The sequence below is a fragment of the Calliphora vicina genome, chromosome 2 (assembly GCF_958450345.1).
Source record: "Calliphora vicina chromosome 2, idCalVici1.1, whole genome shotgun sequence".
Lineage (NCBI taxonomy): Eukaryota > Metazoa > Arthropoda > Insecta > Diptera > Calliphoridae > Calliphora > Calliphora vicina.
In genome coordinates this window covers 94,048,642-94,071,680 of record NC_088781.1, presented here as the reverse complement: position 1 = coordinate 94,071,680, position 23,039 = coordinate 94,048,642, and the positions used below count along the sequence as shown (strand labels likewise).

Here is a 23,039-nt window from a genome sequence, read left to right as displayed (position 1 = left end):
TCAACATTTGCTTCTGGTAGTCGAGATAGCATATCAGCTATTATATTTTCCGATACTTTTCTATGCATAATTTGGAAATCGAAAGCCTGTAGTTGCAAGGACCACCAAGCTAATCTACCTGTTAAATCCTTCAAGGACAGAAGTCATTTGAGGCTGGCGTGGTCTATTACAATTGTGAACGCCATCATATCTACATATGGGCGGAATTTCTTTACTGCCATTACTGCTGCTAGGCATTCCTTCTCCGTCACACTGTAATTTCTTTGGTATGTATTTAGCTTTTGCGAGTAAAACGCAATTGGATGTTCCTCATCTTTGTTGTTTAGTTGATATAACACCGCACCTATACCATAATCGCATGCATCACATTGTATATAAAATCTTCTCGAAAAGTCTGCGTGCTTCAAAACTGGGGCTGACATTAACGCTTTTTTCAAATTGTCAAATGCAGATATAGCTTCCGAGGTCATCACAAATTTGCTGGATTTCTTTAAGGTGTCAGTTCCTAAAAAGCTTCGGACTTCTCTTGGGGACTTTGGTATTTTAATTTCTTTAATTGCCTTAATTTTTTCAGGGTCAGTTTTTAACATCCCACCGCCAATTATAAAGCCAAGATATTTCAGTTGTTTAAAACAAAATTGTGATTTTTTTAAACCAATCGTGAGATTAGCATTATTAAGGCACTGAGCTACATCCTTCAACAGTTTTATGTGTTTTTTAAAGCTATCTGAGATAATAAGCAGGTCATCTAAATATATAAATACGTTCTCTTTTAGTCGTTGTGGAATAACTTTGTCCATAAGCCTACAAAGTCGTTGTGCCGCATTGCAGAGACCGAAGGGCATTACGCGAAATTGGTAGAAAGCGAATTTCAGGTCTACACTACTAATGTAGTAAGTTTCATCTATTCAGCTTAATTTTGAAGGGGATACGCATCCTTAATTGTAAGATTATTCAACTTTCTGGCATCTAAGCAAAACCTATTTTTGCCTGGTTTTGTCATGACTGTAGTCCTGTTACTCCAGGGACTTTCGCTCTCTTCTATTACCTTAAGTTCTAGCATGCTATCTATCTCCTTATAAACGATTTCTTGAACCGCTGGTGAGATAGGATAGTAACTATCTTTCACCGGTTCAGCTCCTTCTACTAATTTTATCGTGTGTTTTTCTACCAACGTACATCCTAAACCCTGGAAACATTTTTACTACCTCATCGAGTTCTATCTGTTGTGTTTCGGTTAATTCGTGGCGATCTAACTTATGATTCTCAGATTTATATTCTTCTGTTATTTTCTTTAAATCTATCTCCGCTATTCCTATGATTTCTGGAGCAAGGTGAAACAATTTCCAGAAATCGACACCAAGATACGCAGGTTGTTCGAGATCAGGACATAAATAGAACGTTATCATATTAGTTTTATCTTTGTATTTGACTTCGGTCATTATTTTACCTAACAATCTTTTCTCATGTCCACTAGCTATGGTAATTATAGAAAATATGGGTACTATTGACATGTTTAATTGCTCTATAATTTCCCTACATCCTTTACCCAGAATGCTTACAGAAGCATCTGTATCAAGAAGACCTTTCACGGTAACATTTCCAATCGTAAACTCAGCGTATGGTCTGGGATCAGGTGATTTATTATCTGCTGTTTTTATGGCATCAATTGCAAGTTTTCTATTACGCCTTCTTTCTGGAAATTTTTGTCTCAACTTCTTTATTCTCCTGGTTAATGCTGGTTTCCTATTATAAATTTCAGAATTGAAAATTCGGTGTTTTATTTTATCATAATTTTGTTGCCTTTCTTCTAGGGTATATAAATGTTTTTGTTGTGATATAAATTTATTAAATCTTTTGGTTTCTTTTGGTAAATTAATAATTTTATTTATCTTTATAGATTGTTTTGCGGGATGCTTGTGGAACGATGGTCCCCCGCCTTCTCTTCGTTCCTGACAAAATTTCTATTACGGCAATTATCGCAGTTTGGAGCTATAGTATTCGGTTTTCCACACCGATAGCAAAAAATCGTCCTCTGATCGGCCGGGCAGTCCATAAACATGTGACCGTTTTGGCGGCAGTTCCAACAAATAAGTGGTGTTTTCGAAGCTGAATTATTAGTGCTTACTAATCTTATAGCTGCTACTTCTTCACTATCCACATCAATATTTTTTTGGATTTCCTGCGGTTCGTTATACATTTCATTCACGTGCCTAGTATAACGATTCATTACTGGTGGTTGCGGCCTAACTTCTTTCTTCAGAAAAGTTTTTTCAGCATCTAAACAGCACGTTCTTAATTCCTCAACAGATGCTACAGCCATCGGGTAAACTATTCTTCCTATTGACTCTCTAATATTCTTTTTTATCATTATAATCATTTCAGCTTCTGGCATTGAAATGGTTAGGCGAGATATGAACTGTGTCATTGCAAAGAAAAAAGCATCGATTGATTCTCCTGGCAACTGTTTCCTTTCGACCATATCTCTCATTTCGAAACTTGATCTCATAGATCTATACTGTTTTAACAATGCGGACTTCAAAGTGGACCATTCCGACACATAATTGGTTTGGATAAACAACCAATACCATTTTTCAGCAGCTCCTTTGACTAAAAGATGGAAATTGTCAAGCACTTCTTTCCACGAAACACCATATTGACCCTGGAGACGTTCGAGGCGAAAGACAAAATCTTCTACGGCGAGTCTATTACTGTCACCATCAAATTCCAGTCCCCATTTATCAATACGTGGCCTGCTATAGCTTCGGGATTCATCACTACATACTGACGAAGCTCTCGATGAATAAGACAGTTGTGGTTGCATGCCAGAGATATCCATTTGTTGTTGTCCTTCATGTAATGTTTTGGATACATTTGGTAAGTTTGCCTCCATTAATTTGCGGTTTTCGTGTTGAGTTTGTTGTACCACAATACTGAGCCTACTAATTGTCGATGTCAATTGCGCCATAGTTTTCTTGATATCGGCTACATGAGAATTTACACCCTAATCAACTAGTTTCTTTATAGATTCTTCTATCTTTTCTAGATTGTTAGATTGATTAGGTTGTCTACTAGTTCCCTGTGCTAATAAATCTGTTGGCAAAACATTAACTCCTTGTGGTACATTGGGATTGCTTTTGAAATATCCCTAATTTGATCGTTATTTTGATTTTTTTTTTGCCATTTCTAATGTGATTTTAGTTTTAGGAGTATTGGGTTTGCAAATTTTGTATAAGACGTGAGGAGAAGATCGATTTAGGTCAAACCGTACCTGTCTGTTTCTTTTACGTGATCTCGTATTAGGTGGGCTATTGTTCATAATATACTGGACTGTAACCGTTAAGTGATTTTTGTACCAGGATATTATGATTGAAATTATAGATGGAGCTTTTAAATATTTTTGTTATAAAAAAAAGGATTAACAGCCAAAAGGAAATGTAAAAAAAAACATTCATAAATTAAGAAAAAAATATAAGGTAATAAAAATAAATAAAATAATATAAAATAATAAAGAAAATTGGATTTGATAATAAAATAATAATAAAAGTAAAATAAAATAATAATAAAACAATATATAAAAAAATATAACTACATAAACTAATAAAGATAAATATGGAAAAGCAAAAAAAATATATAGATAAAATAAATAAATCAAAAATTGTAAAAAAAAAATAAGATAAAAAGAATCGAATATGAATAAATATAATTTATATGAATAATGATAAATTTAAACAAATATTCGTTAACTTTGCTTTGATTAAGACAAATTTTTTTTTTCAGGTGTTGGCAACGATAGACGGATTTGAATGTCGAGGTGGTTAATATTTCTTATGAGGTTCTTGCGTTTTAAAAAAATGGAATTTAAGTTAAATTAAAAATCATTTGCAGTGTCCATCGTACTTCACTATGTACTGATTACAAAGAGAGCTACGATTGATACGTATAACATCCGATACAACTAACCCCGTTGCTAATATGAACACGAGAGGTTATCAAATGATACACAATTCTACACTGCCATTAGATTTTATAATTTAAAGAAAATAAGACTATACAACCAAAATCTCAAATAACTCTTTTATTTCGATGACTCTCAGGAGGTCCCAACCCTTCTCGCCTGACGCGTTTCCGAACATGAAAAAAAGAAACATTTGAAAACTGAAACTAACGAACCTAAAACATAGATTAACAAACACAAGAACCATTACGATGAGATAGATGTTATTCCCATTATTTGCCCTCCCAATCTAGTCAAAAAGAAATTGTCCGTTACAATTTGGTTTTCAACCCCAAATCCCACCTGACCTTGATTTCACTTACCAATCTACCATTGCCCAAACCTCAATTATTTAAGCCAACATATTTTTTTTTGTTTTGTTTTTTTAACTTATAAACAATAACATTTTTTTTTTAAAATTTAAAATAATATTAAACTAAACTAACGATTTATTTCCTTTTTTTATACTAATAAAGTTGAAAAAAAAAAATAACAATAATAATACTAAACTTAACGATAAATCTTATAATACAGTATATAATCTTTTTTTTATTTTTCAGCCGTTACTTTCTAATTTGCATATATATGTTTAAATTCACTATAAGTAAACAAATAACTTTTCTAATTTTTAATCTTTGCCTTAGTATATTTTCAAGAGCTCAAATTATTAAATTTTCTTTTATATTTTTACTACTATGGTTTTCAATTTTCTGAAACTTAAAGGAGCTCCCTGAAGTTCATTAATCCAATTTATTTCCTAAATCTTTCTTTGCTAATTATTGTTTTTTTCCGCTTTTAATTTGAGCACTAGTGGAATAACAGTTTTTTTCTTTCGGGGACTCACTATATATACAAATTAATATTTGATCTTTTTCTTTTCAGGCTGTTTTGTTTTTTTCTTTTCTAACACAGATACAACACACTCACGTAAGACACAATATTTTCACACAATTACACAACTCATATATATTAAATCTATCTTAAAAAAGTACTTAATTCTACAATAGCTATGTTTTTACTTTTTTTATATTTGGCACTTTTATTTATAACCTTTTCTTTTAATACAATGTATCTTTAAATTATCTTGTATACTTTCAATTAGGACAATAAATGCTTTATATAGTCTAATCTTCAGTGGCTATTACTTTTATTTTTCAATTATTGATACTTTATAGATATTTCTGCTACATTTCTCTTCGCATATTAAAAATTCTGTAGAGTCTCGGGATTTTATTTGAATTTATAATAAATTTGTTACCTGGCTATCCTCTTATGGCTGTCCTTTTCCCTTTTCATACCAAAGAACAATTTCCTCCTTGGACACAACATATTACTTGGTCCCAGTATATTCCTCTGTTTGTTTGATTGTGAGAATAGCCAGCTATGTATGTGCAACCGCACAAAAGAAATTTGGTCACCAAAAAAAATCTTATTAATATCTTCTTGTTTCAATGTATTTCACATCTATATTACACGAAATTTTTATACAAAATTCGCAAAACATTAATAGATATTTATGTTGATTGTAAAATAAATATTCACATTACATTATTTTAGACACTTATGTTTTATCTTTTTTCTTATTAAAAAAATTATTTAAACTTAGTTTCTTCAGAAAAATTTATAGGGTTTTTCTTTGTGCTTTACCACATACTCGATATATGTTCATAGCCATAAGACTTGTAAATTCATACTGACTTAAGCTCAAGGTATATCTCCTATCATTTTATTTCTTCTATATACTTCCAACTTCTTTGCCGCCTATTTTCCTTTCCAACATAAGTAACTATTTATTCCTATTTTCGCGCCGCATTTTAAATATGGACACTCAAATGTTTCTCCCGCTGTTTCTAATCTTACATAGGGAATATATTAAATATGGTGAAAACTTAAATATATTATATTTTCCCAAACCTCCAATACATTTTTGGCGGATTTTTCCCAATTATTTATTATTAGGCCTTCATCTTCTCCAGCTTCATTATAACACCCACTTTTCATACTACTCCACCTTATTTATTAAAAGTTATTGAAGTATAAATGAATTCTTGTTATCAAGTTAAAGTTATGAACAGAAGTGAAGAAAATTTTATTAAAACAAAATTCATATATAATTTTATATTCAAAACATATTTGATTTGAAATTAACTAAGTAGAAAATAACAAGTTCATTTTCAACATCTTCCCTGAACATGTTATTTGGTTTTAATAAAAAATAGCAAGTTAAAATAAAGAATAATAAACAATATTATTTTAGGCCAAACTTATCCGTGAGTATTTTTAGTTTTGGAAAAGGAACACCTTTGGTTAGTAAATCTGCTAACATATTATTTGTGGACAAATATTTTAAATTAATTATCTTATTTTCAAAACATTCACGAATAAATTTTACCCTTACATCAATGTGTTTGGTTCGAGATGAATATGCATTGTTTAGAGCAACATGTATGGCACTTTTATTATCACAATGCAGATTCATCGTTTTCATAGGATTTAGAGAAATCTCATTTTCTAATCTTTTTAGCCATATTGCTTCTTGTATAGCTGCAACCATTGACATAAACTCCGCTTCAGTTGTGGATAAGGCAATAGTTTTCTGACGCTTAGTGCACCAAGATATAGCACCAGATTGAAGAGTAAATAGGTACCCTGTTGTTGAACGCCTTTCGTCAATATCACTTGCCCAATCTGCATCACAATACCCAGTCAGTTCATCATCACCTTTAGTGTATATAAGACCTTTATTTAAACTACCCTTGAGATATCGCATTACACGTTTTACTGCTTCCCAATGTGCCTTTCCTGGATTCCCACCATATCTGCTTAAAATATTTACTATATAGCAGATATCAGGACGTGTTACTTGAGCAGCAAACAGTAAACACCCAATTGCCTCCATATATGGTACATTTGACATTTGTTTTTTTGCATCATTGTTCTTTGGACAAAGTTCAGCTGATATTTTCTGATTACAATCGACAGGTGTATTAACAGGGTTACAATCTTCCATACCAAAACGAGTCAATACATTAGAAATATATTGAGATTGATCTAACTTTATTGAATTTTGAGTACGAGTTATTCGAATTCCTAATATAGATGAAGCTTCTCCCATATCTTTCATTTTAAAGTTGCTCATTAATTTTTGTTTAACATCGTTGATTGTTTTATTATCATTTGCAAATATTAAAACATCATCCACATAAATTGCAATAAATAATATTTTGTTTGCTGTTACATGATAATAAATACACTGATCAACTTCACTTCTTTTAACATCCAAATCTAATAAAACTTTGTTTAGTGTCTCATTCCATACACGACTTGCTTGTTTAAGCCCGTAAATAGATTTCTGAAGTTTACATACTTTTCCTGAGCCATCATCCATACCTTCTGGTTGCTTCATATAAATTTCTTCTTTTAATGTACCATTAAGGAACGCAGTTACAGCATCCATTTGGTGAATAATTAAATCATGACCGACTGCTAATGCAATTAAATATCTAATTGATTCATACCTTACTACTGGAGCAAAAGTTTCGTTATAGTCGATACCTTTTTCTTGGCTGTAACCTTTAGCCACTAATCTTGCTTTCCTTCTAATAACTTCACCAGCTACATTTGTTTTAGTTTTAAAAACCCATTTAGACGAAATTGCTTTTTTATTAGTAGGTAATTCTGTTAATGTCCAAGTATTATTATCCATCAATGAATTATATTCTTCTTTCATTCCTTGTGACCATTCTGCTGCATATGGCGATGATAATGCTTGCTTAACTGTAGTGGGATCTTCGGATACAAATTTTGTAGCACAAAAGTTATATGAATGTCTTGGTTTTTTAGAAATTCTCTCTGATCTTCGAAGTTCAATCACATCATCTTCTCTTGATCTTTTGTTAGTTCTCTTGGGTGGATTTACTATATTACTTTCGATAATTACGTCTTCTTGTTCGATATTGTTGTCTTCTTCAGAAAATCCCACGAAATCCTCACCACTAAATATGGAGTCTGTTTCAACCTCTGTAGTGTTAGACATATCAATATCCTCTTCACAATTTAATTCTTCATTCTGATTTTCGTCAATCTCATTAATTAAAATTGGAAAATAAAAGTTATTATTTTCGCATCTTTCTAATTTTTCATTTTCAAAGAAAACAACATCTCTGCTTGTTATAATTTCTTTTGTATTTGGATTAAAAATTCGATATGCTTTTGATTCTGAACTGTATCCCACCAGAATACCATTTAATGATTTCTTGTCCAACTTCTTCCGTTTATTTTTTGAAATGTGAACCATAGCTTTGCAACCAAATACTCTCAAATGTTTTAACGTAGGTTTCTTATCTGTCCAAATTTCTTCATTTTGCTCGGGAGTGTAGGGACATGTTTTTTGATGAATTATACCATTTTGTTGCAAAAATTTTGAAAAAATTTTATTTACATATTCTGTACCATTGTCCGTGCGTTAAATTTTAATTTTCTTTGAACACTGATTTTCAACTAAATTTTTAAATTTTACAAATTCGTTATAAACATCGGACTTTCTTTTAATTGGAATTGCAAAGACTTTACGTGAGTAATCGTCAACAAATGTTAATAAATACCGATTTCCCGAAAAAGATGTTTGCTTAAAAGGACCAACAATGTCAGAATGAATTAATTCAAGTAAGCACGTAGCACGGTTAATAGACTCTTTGAACGGATTTCTTGTCTGTTTTCCATTTATGCATGTAACACACTTTTGATTAGTTTTTACATCAGTACTTATACCGTAACACGATTCTTTAACTTTCTTTAAATTTTCATTACAAATGTGTCCCATCCGACGATGCCACAAATCTGCATTTTCATTAACAATAAATGCTTTTTCATTTGGTTTAATAACTTTGCAATTCAACCGATACAGATCATTTTCAACAAACGCTTTTCCAATTAATTCATTTTGTTGTTAAATATTTTACAACAATTTTTTTCAAATATCACCTTATTTCCGTTTTTAGTCATTTGGTGAACAGAAAGTAAATTACTACACAAATCCGGTATATATTCAACGTTTTTAACAAGACTATGGCGCTTTCCATTTTCAGTTTCCAACAACATTTGTATATCACCAACACATGATATAGGCATTTTGTTATTATTTGCCACTATAATTTCTTTATTATTTACTTCTTTTTTATTAGATAGATAACTTGCATTATTTGTCATATGTGATGTTGCTCCCGAATCTACATACCATTCGTTTGAGTTTTTACTATTCGAAAATAACGCCGCAAATAATATCGAACCATTGTTTTTAGTTTTTTCATTGTTCACCTTTACATTTTTCTTGTTGGGACAATTTTTACTAAAATGACCAACTTGATTACACGAGTGACACTTAAACTTTTTATTTTTAAATTTATTTTTTGTTATTAATGCATTATCACTACTGTTGTTATCAAACTTAGCATCTTGAAGCAACAAGTTCTTGATTGCATCTACGGTTAAATTGGTTTTTGAATTTTCCACAGCCATCACTAAAGCACGGAAATCGTCAGGAAGACCAGCAAGCATTAGAGATGCTGTTAGTTCGTCATCAATGTTAAGACCAGCATTTTTAACCTTCAATGATGTCATTGCCATAGCATTCACATAACCTTGCATTGAATTAAAATCTCCAAGTTTTAGTTGCACAAGCTGTTTCAATAATTCAACCTTTCTTGTTAATCCGTTATCTTCATATGCACAAACAAGAGAATCCCAGGCTTCCTTAGCTGTTGTTGCCGTTGCAATGTGTGCAAAATTGGTTGGTTCAATCATCAGAGTTATTTCAGCAAGAGCACGTTCATTTGAATCTTGATCTTGCGGATCTGATATGCCGTTTTGAACGACTTTCCAACAATTTTTGATTACTAAACATGATTTCGCATGTCTCCGCCAAACATCGAAATTTTCACGACCACGTAACTTTTCGAACGGAAAACTTAACGAAGTTGAACTCATTTCAGTTTAGTAATATTCAGCACAATTAAACAAGGATTCTTAAACGCGAGACAAAAGGCCCATAACCTATTAAAAGTTATTGAAGTATAAATGAATTCTTGTTATCAAGTTAAAGTTATGAACAGAAGTGAAGAAAATTTTATTAAAACAAAATTCATATATAATTTTATATTCAAAACATATTTGATTTGAAATTAACTAAGTAGAAAATAACAAGTTCATTTTCAACATTATTCTACCAGGCTGTCAGCAATTTTAGTAACATCAGATTGATTTCATTCATAACTTATAATTTGAATAATTTTAAAATTTTCAATATTTTTTTCAATGAAAATACAACTCTGTTACCTTTTAGTACTACTTATTAAGCTAACTAAACACATCTAAAAATATTTTTTTACTATCAGCTGTGTACTGCATTTTTTTAATTGAAGACGATTTTCAGCACATAAACAAGTAAGTATAATTGTAAACATTAATTCTCTCTTATTTACTTTTTCTTACAGGATTTGGACCAACTATTCTGGACTGCGGAATCAAGGTGGTGGAAGGTATCGTTCCAGAATTATTGTGTATCCCTTAATAAATAATATTTTTCTTCTCTTTTTCTTTTCTTTACAGGTAAATAAACACCAAAAATCCACTGGGATGTGGGCAGGAGTGGTGGCTCCAGGACAATTCGCCCCTCCCCAACTTTAACTAAAACCACCGGGATGTATGTGGGCAGGAGTGGTGGCTCCAAATCATTTAGCCCCTCCCAAATTAACATCAAAACCACTGGGACTTGGGCAGGAGTGGTGGCTCCAGAGAAATAGGCCCTTTCCCATTAATATTATTAGAAATCCACTGGGATATGGCAGGAGTGGTGGCTCCAGGTCAAATAGACCCTTCCCATATACAATTTTATAATCTTTTGAGGGACATTGAAGCAATATGTGTCGTCCCTAGCGTTCCCTTATGGTACCCCCACGCAAAATTTTTTTATGGTCAGAGGCGGGTGCATAAGGGGTAACGAAACCTTCCCTCATTCGCCAGTGGCGTAGCTGCCAGACAGATTAGGCTATCCCACCCGCAACAAGTTTATCAGAGACGCTTTTCGAATAAACATCAACTGAGTGCCTTAAAGTGTGTTGTGTTTTTCAAGTAAATTCGTGTACATTATAAATTGTGTCTGTATTTCTGCGAATTTGCAAACGTGTATAAAAAACATTGAGTGAATATTTAATTCTGTTGTACATTTTTAAATAAATAATGAGTTGTTCAATTTTCAAACTACTAAGCGGCTTTTATTTGCAATCAAAAGTATCCGGTTTATTTAAAGGAAATAAACCAAACGTTTTGAAAAGGTTAAAACGTAACAATACATATTCGCTGAAATAAGACAAAAAACTTGGAAAAGAAAAATAACATATCGTACATCATTTTAATCTCATTCAAGCATATTTTTGCAAATATGTGGATGTTTTAAATATTGCATGAATTTCAAATCACCATAAACTTTAAGAAAATGTTCGCGTGCTTCTTGCCTACCGATAGTTTAAATCAAATAATAGCATATTAACGGCCATTCTCACAATGTACGATTAAAAGTTAACATGAACTTTAACCGCAAGTTAGGCTAATTTGAATTTCACAATGTACGATTAATTCTTAATTGACACTATTTAACAACAAAGTTGCTGTTAAATATAACCGAACAAATTTCGCCGGTTAGCATCTTAATTGTAAGAAATATAATAAAAGAACATGGAAAAACATTTATATTTTTTTAATATTTATAATTTTTAAAAGTGTAAAGCGAAGAAAAGTAAATTTTGCACGGGATGATCCATATACCACCCGGATATTGCACTTACAAACCAAACAACAAATGTGCACTTTTGCTTGTTGGTTTTCAGTAATTGTTGTTCAGTTTGTTCTGTAAATTTTACAGTTAGGTACCTTAATATTTTTGAGTTTTATACGTTTTTTTTATTATAAAACTAAGAAAACACAAACTATTATTTTTTATGCCGTCTTTTAGACAATTTTTTATATTTCAATCTCTCATTACACTATTTTTCGTAAACAAATGTATGCATTATTGCCATACTTTCTACTGAATGCTTTAGTTAAGTAATCAAATGATGGTGAAACGTAAATCGGTAACCGTTGGTTAAATGGTCCCCGTTAAACAAACCGACAGTTAGTTAATTTCCCGGTTAAAATGAAATAATCGTACATTGTGAAAATGGCTGTAAATGGCCGTAAATGATTTAATATGTAGTGATTTGTCATCTAGCTACTCATACCTTAAAAATACAACTCTGTATGATACTCCTTTTTATAAATAACAACCCTGTAGTGCGATTCACTAACTTATAACACTTTAGCAGGTGTTAACTTTAACCACACATTCTGATGTTTGCACTAACCACTTTGTGATTCACTAACTTATTTTTAACCACGGTAAACAGTTTTATATTTCTCTGTTTTCAAATTGATATTACGTGGCAACTCTGCCAAGCGAAATGTCAAAATAGGAGAAAAGAACAAAGAAGAATACAAAAAAAACAAAACAAATTCCTTTTATTTGTAAAGTTTTGTGCAAGGTAAGTAAACACAACAAATTTTTGTTATTTTATTAATCATTTTTTTATTTTAGAATGGCTAGTACTTCTACAAAAAGAAGCCGTGCGTCTGCCGAGCAGCTAAGTCAAATGGTTGACTTCATGGTAAACAACCCGGGACTTGCTGGCGGAAAATTTAAAAAGATGCACGGAAAATTGGAGTGCGACAAGAAGTGGGCCGAATTGTCGGAAACCCTTAATTGTCTTGGCGGGGCGGTTAAAGCGGTCAACCAGTGGCAGGCGGTAAGTAAATAAACTAGAATAAATATAAAAAATTTTAAAATTGTTCGTATTTACAAAGGTTTGGAAAGAATTAAAAAGTCGAACCAGTACCAAAGCACGAGATCGAAAAAGGCAACAAGCGCTAACTGGAAATAGGCCATTGACACAGGAGGCCTTAAGTGATATGGAAAGGCGGGTAGTTGCTGTCATCGGAAATGACTACATAGAGGGCCACGAATCCGTTACCGAAAATATTCCAATGGAAGAGGTAAATGCAGTAAATTTGTGCATCACTGATGCCACGACCTGCAAACTTTTGCAACATATAACTTAATGATGCATTGGTTGCACAAATTTGCGGGATCACTGCCAACAATTTGCATTAAAAACATTTGACGTAAAGCAATAATGGCAAATATGCTTTTTCGAACACTAAACTTTTAATTTGCAGCAGTAATGCAATCATACTGCATTTACGAACACACCCAATATGTATGATTAGCTACAGCAAATTCTTTTTTCCATTAGAATCTTCAAATTCTTCTTGAAGATGGCGAAGATATTGTATTGCCATCGCCATCAAATACAGAAGAAATATTTGATTTGCGATGTGATACTCCTAGCACTTCCAAGAGGACACCACGAAGAGGGCTGAAAAGAAAACGGGCTGAGGACGACAGTGAAACAAAAAAACAATTCTTGGAAGTAGCAAGCAAACAGGCTGATGCCTTAAAGGTAGTAATTAACGTTTAATTAACAATTAGAATGAATCTTTAATTGTTTTTGCTTTTTTATTTTTTTTATAGATGCTATCCGAATGTTGCGCTTCCAACGTAGCCACTAACAAAATTATGGCCGATGCCATAAAATCGATGGCGGAAGGCCTTAAACAAACTGCCACTGCGATTACCAATTTAGGCAATGTAATAAGCAAAATGTAAGTAACACTGAGCATTTAAATTTTTTATCTTAAGCTTTTTATAAACCTTTTAAAAAACATTATGGTTAAGGCTCTCATTTTTAATTACAATAAACAAGTAAAACGTTAATGTAATAGTGCCATTATCGAGTGGCTATACTATGAGTCTTATTCATAATAATTTATCAGAGGTTTACCCCCTTATTCATAATAGATGTTTAATTTTATTTGTTTTATAAACCTGTAATAAATATAAAAATTGATTATGAATAAGGCCTTTTTAATAACTATCCTTGATTTTTTGTTTCAGACTTAAAGAGTAAATAATTTTCATGTATATATTTTTCATTTTTGTTATTTATTTTTATTGCTTTGTATTCGTTTTGTTTGTCTCATGAATTGTTTGCTTTATTATTTTTAATGTTTATTTTATAAAATTTTTGTTTTATTTATTTCTTTGAATGGTGTTTAATTTATCTTTTTATTTATTTTTTATTTAACATTTTAAATAACCCACTGCTTATGTGCCAATACAGTTTTTTTAATAGCTTTTTATTCTATATGTTTTTTTATTTTTGTTATTTAATTTTAGTTGCTTTTTATTAATTTTAGTTGTTTGTCACTTGAATTGTTTTCTTTGTACTTATTTTTAATGTTTTTTTTTTACAATTTTTGTTATTTTGTTTTGTTTGCATGTTTAATTAATCTTTTTATTTATTTATTAATAGTACCCACTGCCAATGTTCCAATAGCACAATTTTTTTTCAATATAATAAATAAATAAATAATTGAATAAAGTCGTTTTACTTTTATTTAAAAAAAATGGTTTTATTTAATAAAATAGGCAAACATACACATAACAAGTAAGAAAGTATGGTCGGTCAAGCCCGACCATGTAATACCCTACACTAAGTTAATGAACAAAAATATTTTTCTTTTAAAATTTCAGTAATTTATTTTCGTGAATGATTTTCGGTAGAGGGCCTTATATTGGAGCTATGACTAATTATGGACCGATTGTTGAATTTTATGTGTATACCAACATTTTTAAGAGATTTATGCTCATTAAAGTGATTTTCGGAAGAAGGCCTTATATGGGAGCTATGAGTATTTATGGACCGATCATAATAAAATTTGGTGATTTGAATTCCGTATATATAAAACTTTTTTTGAGCAAAATTTGTATAGATATCTATACCGATCGGCTTTAATGTGGGTGTTGGGACAATATTTTTACACATTACAAACATCTGCAAAAACCCAATATACCCTCCGCACTATGGTGGTGTAGGGTATAAAAACAATACATATACATAATATGTACGTATGTATATTAATATTGCCTATGTAAAATAATTTGCAATTAAGCGGTCTTGGACACGTTTCGCTATTGAGGATGGTAGATTTTGATCTACCAAATCGCGACTTGTATGAGTCACTGAAGTCTCAAACTCTGTTTCATAGCTTTGGTCATGTAAATTTATATTATGTAACGTTGCGCAGGCGTTAACAACTTTTCCGGCAAAGCCTGGATCATATAAAAGGATTCTTTGCTTAGATAAGCATCGCCAAGTTCCTTTTAGGACGCCAAACAGTCGTTCAACAGGATTACGAGCCTTACACAAGGCCTCATTATAACGAAATTTAGAACTTCCTTCTAATTGGTTTGGTAGAGGAGTCATTAACCATGGCTCCAAAGGGTATCCAGAATCTCCTGTAGATTTTTATGTGTTTTTAATAAATTGATATTTTTAGTTTTTTTATGTAAATATATCTTAATTATACATACCAATTAAAAACATATTGTGGTTTCCATTTTCGAAACTTCGCTGCATGACTCTTCGAACAGCAGAGGAGCTCCATATGTAAGAATCATGCCGTGCTCCTGGGTATTTAGCATTAACATTTAAAATCTTCAAATTTGGATCACATATCTGCACGTATGTCAATAAAAACAATTTCATTGTTTTTTTTTTGTTTTAAAGTTTTACTTACCATTTGAACATTAATTGAGTGGTAGCTATGGTGATTGACGTAAGCTTCTTCATGACTTTTTGGGGCTAATATTGCTACATGTGTGCAATCAATTGCACCGATTGTACCCGCAACAAAAGGTGAAGAAGCTGATGCAAAAATTGCTTTTGCAGTTTGACGTTCTTCCCGAGTCATTGGGAACTTTATCTTTGCACAAAACATCGTATTGTTAATTGCATCAGTTACTCTATGTATACAACGGCTTACTGACGACTGGCTCATAGATATACCCCATTGCTCTCCTACAGGCCGTTGGTAACATCCAGTTGCATAGAAACGTAAAGTCGCTAGCACCTGCAACGAATATTTTTATTTTTTTTTCTATAATAATATTTGACTATGTACATATATACCTGTTTTTCAGACGATATTCCAGTGATCCTAGAACCTTTTAAAAGATCATCAAGTTGGAAAATAATTTCTTCAGCCATTTCCGGACTTAAACGGTAGAGTTTTTTAAATTCTGTCGCTGCCAACTCAAAAGGATTATCCGAATCACGAAGATCACGCCGGTTGACTGAAGGAGCACTATCAACTGGCTCATTATCAAACAAATTGTAGGCTAAATACTCCAAAGCCATTATATTACACGATTATAACGATAAACACTTTTCTAAACAGATTAAACCACACCAAAAATGCTGGTGTTAATAAACCACAATTTGTTTTGCTAAAAATAACAGCTGACTGAAACAGCTGGCTTTAAACGCCAGCAGATATCGTTTAAAGTGTTAGTGAATAGCAAAATGGTTAATTTTGTGGTTAACATTTTTAAACGAAACAATTGTGGTTTAAAAAGCATAGTGAATCGCACTACTGGTTTAGAAAACAGGCTTTAAGAAATGCAACCATGTTTGGGTTGGGCATTTCCGTTTTACGGCCATTTTCACAATGTACGATTAAAAGTTAACGTGAACTTTAACCGCAAGTTAGGCTAATATGAATTTCACAATGTACGATTAATTCTTAACTGACACTATTTAACAACAAAGTTGCTGTTAAATATAACCGAATAAATTTCGCCGGTTAGCATCTTAATTGTAAGAAATATAATAAAAGAACATGGAAAAACATTTATATTTTTGTAATATTTATAATTTTTAAAAGTTTAAAGCGAAGAAAAGTAAATTTTGCACGGGGTGATCCATATACCACCCGGATATTGCACTTACAAACCAAACAACAAATGTGCACTTTTCCTTGTTGGTTTTCAGTAATTGTTGTTTGTTCTGTAAATTTTACAGTTAGGTACCTTAATATTTTTGAGTTTTATACGTTTTTTTATTATATACCACTAAGAAAACACAAATTATTATTTTTTATGCCGTCTTTTAGACAATTTTTTATATTTCAATCTCTCATTACACTATTTTTCGTAAACAAATGTATGCATTATTGCCATACTTTCTACTGAATGCTTTGGTTAAGTAATCAAATGATGGTGAAACGTAAATCGGTAACCGTTGGTTAAATGGTCCCCGTTAAACAAACCGACAGTTAGTTAATTTTCCGGTTAAAATGAAATAATCGTACATTGTGAAAATGGCCGTTAATCTAATTATAAATGTGAGCAAGGCGAATTTATACAAGGTGGAGTCAGTCAAACAGCTGATAATTTTTTTTTCGCTTTTTGGTTCTAAGAACTGTCAAAGCTTGTTTTTATATTTAAATATCTACATATTCTAAGCATATTAACAAAATATTTATTGTTTGCATAAATAAGTAAAGCCCTCACTATTCAATTATCTACACTATATTAAGTTTAAATACTTATTTCTTAAATTTTTCATTTTGGTTTTTTGACATTTGTTAAGACCAATCGTTGTTTTTGTAGAACTGACACCACCTTGTATGAATTCGCCTTGAATGTGAGCTAGAAGGAACAATACGTGTAATAATAAAATTATAAAGTACAAATATCCCGACTCTTTTCAATTCGCTTATTATAAAATCAGGTGTGGGGTACAACTGTTGTACCAGTGAAAAAATTAAAGTCGTGAAAATTAAAGGATGGACAAAATAAAAATGGATTTGCGGCCAAGTCGCCAAGCACTTATGAGTACGCTTGCTGCAGCCGGCGTCGATTTCCCCGAGTCTGCCACGTTAAGCCAACTCAAAGCCTTATATGAGACAATTGCTAAGGAGGATGATGAATACTTGGCTGATGATAATGGCCTGGCAGAAAATCAAATAGCCAATGATGCCGGTAAATTTTTAAACGATTTACTCGTCTGCCAATCAAGCCGCGGCTATTGAACTACCTGCTGTCAACGTTCCTGATGTTGATGCGCCTGCTGCCAACTTACCAGCTGTTAAATGTTATTCTACATTCGTGTCTGCCGTAAACGTGCCCGATGCCAGAAGTTTTTTTACAAACGTGCCTGAAACCACAAATGATGGCGCTTCCGCTACTAGGGTTGCTGTCGAGGACGAACTAAAAAATTTACAACTGCGCTTGGAAATGTTGAAAGTGCAAGAACAGATACGGGCATTGGAGGAAAATTTACAATCAGCACCCTCCGGTCATCGTCATATTGATTTAGCAGAGCTTGACACTGCTGTACCGCTGTTTACTGGGGATGACCATTATAATATAAAAAAATGGTTCATTGTGTTCGAAGACTACACAAACTCTGCTGCGTATACTGAGAAAGAAAAGTGTGTTGGAGTTCGTCGCCGGCTGGGAGGGACGGCCAAGCAGCATGTTATCAACATCGGACTGCAAGACTACAAAAACTTGAAGGCAAGTTTGGAAGCGTTGTTTGATCGCAAAGTATCACGAAATATATGAACAACTGCGGTTAAGAACAATAAAACAGAATGAGTCATGTATTAGTTACGTAGTGCCGATGCAGTCTATTGCTGCGAAAGCTGAGATAGAGGAGAGGGAATTAGAGTTCCCCAGGAAGTAGTAAAGGTTCCAATCAGGAAATATGATATTAATTTATTAAGTATATTACCATTTTATGTAAAAAGTGGTGAAAACGAATACGACAAATTTAATGAATGTGACAAAAGTAATTGTAAATGCTTAACAAAATTTTAAAATGGGAATAAAACAATTGTTTCTGAAGTGGCAGGGTCCGGTTGTGTTATAAGTGATTTAGAAATTATTGAAGAAAACGGAGAATATGAAGAATTAACGCAAATAGTTTGTGTGGTAGAGACTGAAAATGAATTAGATGTCGATTGTAAATTAAGCTCAGTGGATGCTTTTTCTTTAAAGTCGGTTATTAAGAGTAACTATTTAAACGAGATATATAACCTTAGGAAACCGACAGATTATTATATGGAAATCAGATTAGTTAATGACGTACCGGTATATTGCGGACCTCGTCGACTTTCATATCGCGAGAAATGCGAGGTAAAACTTAAATAAGAGCAATTATTGCAATATGGCATAATCCGCCCTAGTGACTCTCCATACGCATCCCCGATTGTATTGGTGAAGAGGAAGAACGGAGATTTGAGAATGTGCGTCGATTACCGGTCATTAAATAAACTTACGTTGAAGGATAATTACCCTTTGCCCATTATCGAAGACTGTTTGGATTATTTAGGTAATAAAATTTTTTTTTCAACTCTTGACCTAGAAAATAGCTTTCACCAAGTGCCGATGCATGAAGACTCAATTAAGTACACCGCCTTTGTCACTCCGTTAGGACAATTTGAATATTGTTATATGCCTTTTGGTCTTAAAAATGCTGGAGCTGTTTTTCAGCGTTTTATTATTGAGGAACATTTACAGATTTTAGCTGAGGTGTTAAGTGCATTAAAGGAGGATGGGTTAAAATTAAACTTAGGAAAATGCAAATTCGCGTATCGCGAACTGGACTATTTGGGTTATCGAATAAATGAAAACGGTATACGCCCTAATAATGACAATATAAGAACAATCCAGGAGTTTCCAATACCAGCAGATCATGACGAAGTAGAAAGATGTTTAGGGTTGTTTTCATTCTTCCGTCGATTTGTTTTTGATTTCTCTAGAATAGCAAAACCGTTAACAGATTTAAAAAAGAATAAAGTTTTTACTTGGACAGATGAATGTGAGAAAGCTTTTCTTACTATAAAACATAAATTAGTTAGTGGTCCTGTGTTGGCTGTATATAGCCCCCTTCGCGATACAGAGCTACTGATGCCAGTGCAAAGGGCTTTGGAGCTATACTGATGCAAAGACAGCAAGACAAAAAGTTTCATCCGGTTGCATACTATTCAAAGTGTACTTCGGAGGCTGAATCTAAATATCATAGTTTCGAACTAGAAACTCTTGCGATTATATATAGCTAGAAGCGTTTTCGAGTATATTTGGAGGGAATTTCATTTACAATAGTAACTGACTGCAACTCACTTACGCTGACTTTGAGTAAAAAACTGATTAACCCAAGAATAGCAAGATGGGCGTTAGAATTGGAAAATTATGACTACATTATTCGTCACCGTGGAGGCGAATTGATGTCACACGTTGATGCATTAAGTCGTGCACCCGTTATTGCTATTATTGAGGGTGATGATATTGATATGAATATACAGGTTACGCAAACGAGGGACACGAATATACAAGTTATTCGAAACAAGTTGGAAGCAGGAGACTTGGATGATTATGTTTTAGACAACGGTTTAGTCTTTAGATTAGGCGCTAAGGGACAAATGCAATTATATGTTCCTGCTGAACTAGAAGAAAACATTATGCGGTTAACTCATGAGAAATACGGTCATGTAGGTATTGAGAAGTGTATGAAGCAAATAAAAAAATACTATTGGTTTCCAAATATGCGAGATAAGTTAAACAAATTTATAGGAAATTGCCTTAAGTGCATTTTTAACTCGACTCCACACAGAAAAAATTAAAGAAATTTATATAATATCGACAAAAAAAACCTATTCCTTTTGACACACTGCATATTGACCACTTTGGCCCTTTACCATCAATACAAAATTATATGCGGTTAATGCCCCAGGAACAAAGGAAGCGTGCTGTGCATTGCGCAAATATTTTGAAAATTATAGTAGGCCACGGCGAATAACAAGTGATCGCGGTACATGTTTTACGTCTATCGAATTCAATTCGTTTTTGTCAGAACACAACATAATACACGTTAAAACTTCTGTAGCATCGCCTCAGTCGAATGGTCAAGTGGAGAGGGTAAATAGAGATTTAAGGGCCATGTTGGCTAAGTTATCAGAACACATTGAACACTCCGATTGGGTCGATAAATTGTTAAAAGTTGAATTTGCTATTAATAACACAGTTCACAGTGCAACAGGGCATTCACCAAGTAGGTTGTTATTTGGGGTAGAACAAAGGGGCGGATGAATTGACGGAACATTTGCAGGATATGTACACTGAAAGAGAAGATCTGAGCTTAATTAGGGAAGAGGCATCCGAATCCATTGAGAAGTCTCAATCAAACAACCTAAAATATTTTAATGAGCGTCACAAACCAGCCAAGTTATTCGAAGTGGGAGACTTAGTAGTCTTGAAGAATGTCGATACGTCAGTTGGTGTTAACAAAAAGTTAATACCAAAATATCGTGGGCCATATGTAATTCAGAAACAGTTGGGTAATGACCGTTATGAAATAACTGATACTGAAAATTGCCAAATTACACAAATGCCGTATAAAGGCATTGTTGATTCAAGTCGTTTAAGAAAATGGTTGGAACATAGGGATTATGATAATATTGAAGGGAACTCTGAAGGCAACACTAGTCAATATGAGGATTATGAGTTTTTAGATGACGAACTGTTGGAACAAGATTGACAATCGAGGTCGATTGTATTGTCAGGTCGGCCGAGATTGTAGTGATCTGTCATCTAGCTACTCATACCTTAAAAATACAACTCTGTATGATACTCCTTTTTATAAATAACAACCCTGGTTTAGAAAACAGGCTTTAAGAAATGCAACCATGTTTGGGTTGGGCATTTCCGTTTTAATATAATTATAAATGTGAGCTAGAAGGAACAATACGTGTAATAATAAAATTATAAAGTACAAATATCCCGACTCTTTTCAATTCGCTTATTATAAATAATAATTTTGTTTCCTTCTTGCGTTTGTTGTTTGAAAATTTTTAATTTAAATTATTTTTCAGTTTGAAGTTTTTTTCAAATGTTTGTAATTTATTTATTTTATTGGAAGGAAAATATTTGAAAACTATTTTATGATAATATCGTTTTCAATAATAATATATGATATCATAATCGCCCCCATAAGGTAATATCGATTTTGCTATCATATCGTTTTCAGGTTTATTGGGTTATCACTTTTTTTATATTTCATTTACAATATCATTTTTACCTTTTTCGGTTTTTAAAAAATTTAAAAACTCAGTACAACTGTATTCAAAGTTTGTTTTTATTATTAACTCGCATTCCATATTTTCTATTAAAAGTTTATTTCGTTCCTTCCTCCAAAAATTAAACTAAAAATTTGTTTACTGACTACATTATAATGCAGTATTGAAAAGACGAAGCAACAAATCTTTTCAAAATTAGGAAATGATCCACTATTTAAGAATTCTTTCCATTTTTCTTCTGCATATTTTTTTCTTTTTCAATGTTTTCAGCAAATGTTTTTATACCCTTCACCATGAGTGGCAAGGGTATATATAAGTTTGTCATTCCGTTTGTAATTTCTACATTTTTCATTTGCGACCCCACAAAGTATATATATTCTGAATCGTTATAGATAGCGGAGTCGATATAGCCATGTCCGTCTGTGTGTTGAAATCAACTTTCTGAAGCCCCCAGATAACTTACATACACGAATGATACATCAATATCTCCGAAATTCTTCCGGCTCGGTTGCTATTTAAAATCGAGAAAATCGGTCCACAAATGGATGAGATATAAGGAAAAAACCAGGACAACCTCGATTTTTGACCCATCTGTATTACTGTATTACCAAATCATTATTATAGACAATATGGATATCTAATGATAGATATTTCAAAGACCTGTGCAACGACGTATATAAGACCATAGTAAGTTGGACATACAATGGGTCAAAATCGGAAAAAAAATTTTAACCCGAATTTTTTTTTAACCAAATATTAAAAAAAAAAATTTAAAAACTAAAAAAAAAAATTATAAAATTTAAAAAAAAAAATTTAAAATTTAAAAATTTACCTAAAAATATTTAAAATTTGTATTTTAATGTATAATTTGGTGAAGGGTATATAAGATTCGGCACAGCCGAATATAGCTCTCTTACTTGTTAATGATATAAATTCGTCAAAAAGTTGATCTAAATCAATATTTTTGATT

At 32.4% G+C, this 23,039-nt stretch overlaps 1 protein-coding gene and 1 long non-coding RNA gene across 2 annotated transcripts; one reads left to right on the top strand and one right to left on the bottom strand.

Annotated features, from left to right (window-relative positions):
* The first annotated feature begins 1,819 nt into the window (after window positions 1-1,819).
* Window positions 1,820-3,388, top strand: LOC135951096 (uncharacterized). The gene is made up of 3 exons (XR_010575953.1): window positions 1,820-2,326; window positions 2,386-2,877; window positions 3,208-3,388. It is a non-coding gene; the product is annotated as an uncharacterized LOC135951096 (long non-coding RNA).
* An 11,175-nt stretch (window positions 3,389-14,563) lies between these two features.
* Window positions 14,564-16,412, bottom strand: LOC135951886 (putative nuclease HARBI1). Its single transcript, XM_065501631.1, has 4 exons — window positions 16,120-16,412; window positions 15,728-16,060; window positions 15,522-15,666; window positions 14,564-15,446 (listed from the first exon to the last, which is right to left on the bottom strand). Exons 1-4 carry the CDS (start codon window positions 16,345-16,347, stop codon window positions 15,076-15,078), a joined length of 1,077 nt encoding a protein of 358 aa, XP_065357703.1. The 5' UTR covers window positions 16,348-16,412; the 3' UTR covers window positions 14,564-15,075.
* Window positions 16,413-23,039: the final 6,627 nt, after the last annotated feature.